The 6,612-nt window shown below is 27.7% G+C and overlaps 2 protein-coding genes across 2 annotated transcripts; both read left to right on the top strand.

Annotated features, from left to right (window-relative positions):
- Nucleotides 1-945: 945 nt before the first annotated feature.
- EIN_463510 (hypothetical protein) lies at nucleotides 946-1,693 on the top strand (the record flags this gene model as incomplete). Its single annotated transcript, XM_004253781.1, has 2 exons — nucleotides 946-1,579; nucleotides 1,629-1,693. 2 exons carry the CDS (start codon nucleotides 946-948, stop codon nucleotides 1,691-1,693), a joined length of 699 nt encoding a protein of 232 aa, XP_004253829.1.
- A 378-nt stretch (nucleotides 1,694-2,071) lies between these two features.
- EIN_463500 (hypothetical protein) lies at nucleotides 2,072-2,686 on the top strand (the record flags this gene model as incomplete). The annotated part of the gene is made up of 1 exon (XM_004253780.1): nucleotides 2,072-2,686. The coding sequence occupies one exon, from the start codon at nucleotides 2,072-2,074 to the stop codon at nucleotides 2,684-2,686; it is 615 nt and encodes a 204-aa protein (XP_004253828.1).
- Between the last annotated feature and the right edge of the window lie 3,926 nt (nucleotides 2,687-6,612).

The raw sequence follows: 6,612 nt of genomic DNA, 5'->3' as shown, positions 1-6,612 counted from the left end.
AGCGTCAACAACATCATTGTTGCATCATTTAAGAGTTCTGGTGTTGTTGGAGCCAACTTTGGCAAGAACAGCACAGTGCTCATTTTTATAAAAAAGACTCCCCTGTTTTTTGTTACATAATCTAATCCAAAAAATATATATGTTAACTTAATTAAATAAAATTCAACCAATTATCCTAATTGGTTAAATTAAAAAAAATATAATTTGGTCGTGGAATTTATGGAAATTAAATTTATATCACTCGTATATAATGTTTATCAATTTCTATGTAAGTTGTTGTGCTAATGTGCATACTAACATATTCAAGTTTCAATATAATAAAACCCAAAAGAAGTAATTTGATGCCCATTAAAACAATTTATTATTTCGTTTAGTCGTTAAAATTGATCTTTTTTGTAATTGTTAATTAAATTATGGTGTTTAATAATAACTTATGATTTGTTTTGTCTTGCATAAGGCTAAGTTTTACTCAAGGTAGTAAAACTATCTTTAATACAGTGACCACACTGTATTAAAGAAAAGACTGTTATAGTCGGGTTTTTATTAGCAAAAATTTCGAATCAACTTATGTAGTACTTAGGTTTTGACAAGGACAATAATTTCTACTAATAATTAATAATTTTTATACTATGATAAAACCAAATTAAAAACAATAAGGAAACTTAAATAGTAATATTTAAAAAGTATTTAAATAGTTTAACAAACTATTCAAATAGTCCAACACACTGAAATAATTTTTCTCGGTTTATTCAAATTCTCAAAATCTAAAAAATAAATTTTCTAATTTGAAAAAAAAACAAAAAGGCAAAAAACGATAATGGTAAAAATTTGTTTATGTGTGTCTTTTAAAAAGACATTAAGCTAGTAAAGTATTAAACCCCAATAAAATAGCAAAATTTGTGTTTCACAAGTAAAAGAACTCCAAACAAAAAATAGGTTTATTATATGGAAGAAAATGATAAATTAATTCTATTGATTCCCGAACTAACCAATCACGAACAAATAATCGACGATTTTGAGACGGAGTCAAGTGATATTTCGCAAACATACGATTTCGAAAATACTGAAAACGATGAAATAGATGGAACTAATATAAAAAGTTATAAACTGTTAAATGAATTCCTTCGGCGCATTCACCCAATTGTGAGGAAAAGCAACATGACATTCAGTCGGATGTTCATTGGAAACATCTGCCGATTTGGTGCTGATGTGCGATATTGGCCAGAAGACACTTTCAGTGTGTTTTTCGATCGCAATCGTTTACAGTCAGTGATCAACTCGTTTTTGAGAGTGAAGGAGATTGACAGAAACATTGTTAAAAGTGCCGAGTTAGTGACAAAGGCGCGGAGGTTTCTTTATAAACTGCAAACAGCCGACATGGTTATCATCCCATCTATCGACGAGAAGTGGTGTGATGGCCTTTTTGAAGACAAGGCAAAGTGTGAGAAGGCAAGAGAGTGGTCGTTCATTAATGATATGAGATTGTTGTCGTCTGTGTGTATGTACGGGGCTGGCGTGTGTCATTTGTATCTCAATGATGAGGTGCTTAACACCACACTTACTGTTCAGTTCAATTTGGGTTTGTCTTTTTTGTCTTTTTTTGTTGATGTTTAGAAAGTGACTGATAGATACCACAAGTGAAAAGGTGGCATTCATGGCAAGACGACTTGCTCTTCTTGGCGACAAGTTGTGAAATGTATTTAAAATTTATATCTACAATGCCAACATATTAATTGTACCATTTAGTTGTATTTTGTTGTCGACTTTTTGCGACCCAATCACTGTGCTAACAAAGTTTTAAACAGAAAGCAAATACTTTCTATTTTGTGTGTTGACACAAAGTCTTCTAATAATAGAAAAGACCAAAAATAGAGTTCAAACTTCACCACAAAATAATTTTTAAAACATATAACTTCACCCAAACAGGCGAATAAATGTACTATATATTATAATTTATTAATAATTATAATATAATACTCAAATTGTGTTGAAAAAAATCAAACTTCACCATGAATTGTAATGGGTATATAAACACACAACTAATTAAACAAGGCAACAAATTAACAACACAATGTCTCAATCGGTCAAAATAGTCATGTTAGGTGGTGGTGCAGTTGGAAAGTCAGCACTGACTGTTCAAGAGGTCTCTGGACACTTCTTGAGCATCTACGACCCAACAATTGAAGACTCATACAGAACATCGATATCAATTGATGGCAATATTTACACTCTTGAGATTCTTGACACTGCAGGGCAAGAAGAGTACATGGCACTTCGGGACTCGTATATAAGAGGGGGTGATGGGTATGTGCTTGTCTATTCAATCACATCACAATCATCGTTTTTGGAGGCGAATGCGGTCAGAGAGCAGATATATCGAATTCTTGATATGGAATACACACAACACATTCCTATTATATTGGTGGGCAATAAATGCGATTTGGAGAGTGAAAGGAGAATTCAAAGCAACGAAGCACAAAACATCGCAAATGAGTGGAAGATTTCGTTCATCGAGTGCTCTGCCAAAAACAAAATCAACGTTACTGAGTTATTCCAAATGATATGCAAAGATGTTGTTGCAACACGAGAAAGCAAAAGGATCGAAGATGAAAAGAGTCTGGTTGGTGAGGTGTGTCAAAAAGGAAAGAAAACAAAACATATGAAAAACAAATGCAACATCTTTTAGTTTAAATAACACTGTTCTTAGCTTTAATTTTTGCTACACTTTATAATCATTTAATTGTTAAGGAGACATTGAAGATTCATCAAAATGCTTGGGCTGACAATATTTATTTGAAGTAAAAAACATTATAAAATTATTAAGAAATGGTAACAAAAGGATTGAAATGCGTGTCAAATAATTATAAATATAGAAAAGGAATAATAAACTGTTTCCCAAAAGTCGAGAGTACCCCCAAAATATTTCGGTCTATTTTTATCATAATGTTTTGGGAAAACTACGGAATCTATTTATATTTCAATATCAACTTTTTTCAAAAATTAAAACCATTAATTGTTGAAAATCTTAATCAAAAACACGTAAAAATAAGATACAATTAATGTAATAGCTTTTTATCTCGAGCAACTTTTTTTAAAGAATATGGCCCATGAATTTACCTTTTTCTTGAATACAAAGAGAAAATCTTTTTTCCATCGATTGCATTAAATTGTTAATTGTATCCATTGGTATCGATTCCCATTCTTTCTTCAGCACTCTAAACAAACTCTTTTTGTTTTTAAAATATTTTTTCTTTTTTCTAATTCTATTTTCAAGTATCGACCAAACGTTTTCAATTGGTGATAAATCCGGACTTGAAGGAGGCCACCCAGTCAATCTCACTTTATTGTTCTCTTAAAAATCAATGTAGTTTTTCCTGTGTGTGGCTTGGCACCATCTTGTTGGAAATAGACTATTTGTTTGTTGCGTTCTCGTCTAATATCATCAAACACTTTATTACTTTTAAGCATGTGTTGATAGCCAATTGCATTAAGTCTGTTGTCACATAGTAACAACTGTGATTTGTAATTATTTCCGATTAATTATTGTATTATTGTAATCGTAGCTCCCCAAACCATCAATGAATCGTTGTGTTTTGGAAGTGTTAAAAACATTGATTTAAACATCTTATTGTTCTTTTTAATAAGTAAAGTTTGATTTCCAATATTAAATGGATTTATTCTGTTATATCTCATTTTCCTGCTTTTGTGATACCAACAGTTTCCATTATCAGAAAACAATCCAAATCTCGACTCATCACTTATAATAGCCTCTTTCCATTTTTTATAATTTTTCTTTAGTACCGCCTTTTTGCAAAAATTTAATCTTTTATTAATGTTAACTTTTGTTAAAAATGGAGATTTCTTTAGTTTGCCATATTTTAACCCGTTTATTTTTCTGTATTTTTGAATTGTTGATTTTGATACATTTATACATTTAGCAAAATCACAACACGTTGATTCTGGATTAATAGAAGGTTTTTTGATCAAAGTTATTATTTTTTGTTGTGTCATAATTGAAGGTCTGCCTATAGTTTTTGAAATCAACTCTTCATTGTTTTCAATTTTCTTTTTGTTATAAGAAACTCTGTTTGGTGATACATGAAGTGTTTTGGTAATAAAAGAAAATGATTTCACTTCTCTTAATAAATTAGCAATGAGCTTATTTGTTTTATTGACAACAGACATGTAATTATTTTTAAAGATTATAAGTTGAAATATTGCAATTAATTAATATTAATTTGTTTTCAATATGATTTTTGTTGAAATTAAAAAAAGCTTTACAAAAGTCGAAATTGTTTATTTATGTAAATGTTTTTTATCCTATTAAAATAGTTTGTTTTTGACAAATTTTTAATTGAATTGTTTCAAATCTAAAATAACATGAATTAGGTTTTAATGTAATGCATTTATGATATTTTTTATTTTAACACTTAAAAGGTATAGAAATTGCGTTTTTGGGAAATGATGTTCAAGAAAAACAAAATTATTCAATTTTATAATGTTCTATAAAAATTTATATAAAATAGTAAAAACTTATAAAATTAAACTAGTCTTGACTTAAAAAAATGAATGGCGGTTGAAGTCAGAACGGACACTTTTTTGTCTGCCCGATTTTACACGTCCAAATAATTTTGAATTTTGGTGAATTTGTAGCATTCTCCTATTTAAGTTATTATTCCCACTAATCGTTATAATTTCAAATTGTGCAACCTGTTGACTCCATAAAGCCACATTAAACTGATACTTTTTTACTGTTGTTGTAAAATCACCTCTCAGACTGATGAGGTGGCTTTTAGTGGTTCGCTTAACAGCTTTGGTATGTGCTACTAATTCACGTCCTTGTATTTTTATTTCCGCTTGTTTAGTCAAGACTTTATGTATTTTTTGTATTATTGAAATTTTTTATTAAAACTATTAAAACTATTATAAAAATAATTAATTCTTTCATATTATTTTTTAGTTAAATTATAGTAAAAATAGGGTATGTTGTGAATCAAAAAATTATTTTAAGTTCTATAACAAAAAAACCAAAAAGATGGACAAAAATATGTCTTTTTTGACAATTAAGTGTTAAACAAATCAAGATTAATTTTTTTGTAAAATTGAGCAACTTTTGTTTGAAAAAAGGTGTATTTTTTATTTTTTATGTGTAAATTTAGCCACTTTTTCCTCAAATTTTTGTTAGATCCAAAAAGAGGATAAAAGTATAGTAAGATAAACCCCGACATATTACCAAAAATAAAATAAATACACTATCGATTTTTGAATTCTAGTTTAATTTATAAACTTTAACACTCCAATAACATTGAACAAAATTCAAGTGGTCGGAAGATAGGGAAATTTCGAGTTTATTAAATAAAATTCCATTGTTTTAAAGTTTATATTATGTACATAACATCACACAAACAAAAAAGGAAAATCATTAAAAATTGAATCAATATATCAGTAATAACAGGTCAAAACAAAAATAAGTACGTTATTTAAAGTGTTAAAAGTGTTTATAAAAATATATATAACAATTTTTTAGAAAAAAAATAGAATTATTGTTTACACACCCATTTCATGGAAGATATATTTATGTATCATCATTTTTGTTTAAAAACAAAATAAAGTCGTTTTAATTTAATGTATAAAATGACAACATAAATAATAATCAATTTATTATCTTATATTATGTAAAGTTTATGTAAAGTGTTTATTTTAACTTGTTAGTTTATATTACAAATTAAACATTAAAAATTAATTAATCTGAAACTGTTTTTTTTTCTTTTTTTGTTAATTCAATAAACTGCTTAAAAAGTGTACTTTCTAATATTATCTTTTAATTTTTTTGTTTTCTAAACTTTTGGCTTCTTTGGTTATTGGTTTCTTTGTTTCTTGTTCAATCTGAGTTTCTTTAAAAATCTTGCGTGGTGGTATTAACATTTCCTTATCAGTTTAGGTCTCCTCTGCTAAAAATTACTGTTCTTTTTCATTTTTTGGCGTTTTTATTTTTTTATTTGTTGTCGTTGTTAAAAATAAACACACTAATCTCTATCCAACTCCTTAACATTTTTAAGTCTTTCTAATGTTTTGGTTTATGAATTTTTGAAAATTCAATTTAAATAAATGAACTTAAATAATCACTCCTATCATTCAAAATATCATCTGTTAATACTAATTCATAAAGTTTTTTAAAATACCAAAAAACACAAGTAATGTTGTATAAAAACTTGTTACCACCAATTAACCCATCAAGGTACATATTGGTCAATTTCTTGATTTGTTTTTTTCTTTTATATAATTTTTTCTTGTTTTATTAACACTAAAAATAACGCCCTTATTTTTGTTTTGGCCTGTTTTTTACAGGGATATTAATCATATTTTTGATGATTTTCCTTTTTTGGCTTGTGTATTGTTTTTGCAAATAATATAAACTCTAAAAAACGGAAATTTATTTTATAAAGTAGATATTTCCCCGATTTTTAGACCACTTGAATTTTGTTCAATGTAATTTAAAGTGTTAAAATGTCTAAAAGTTTTTTTATTTATTAAGTCTTTGAAATTTTCTTTATCGTTTATTTTCATTGTTTCTAACCATTGCCACCATATTGGCTTATTTTATCCAATTCA

Source organism: Entamoeba invadens (genome assembly GCF_000330505.1).
Source record: "Entamoeba invadens IP1 unplaced genomic scaffold scaff_1105074724635, whole genome shotgun sequence".
NCBI classification, from domain to species: domain Eukaryota; phylum Evosea; order Mastigamoebida; family Endamoebidae; genus Entamoeba; species Entamoeba invadens.
This window is presented reverse-complemented; position numbering and strand designations above follow the sequence as displayed.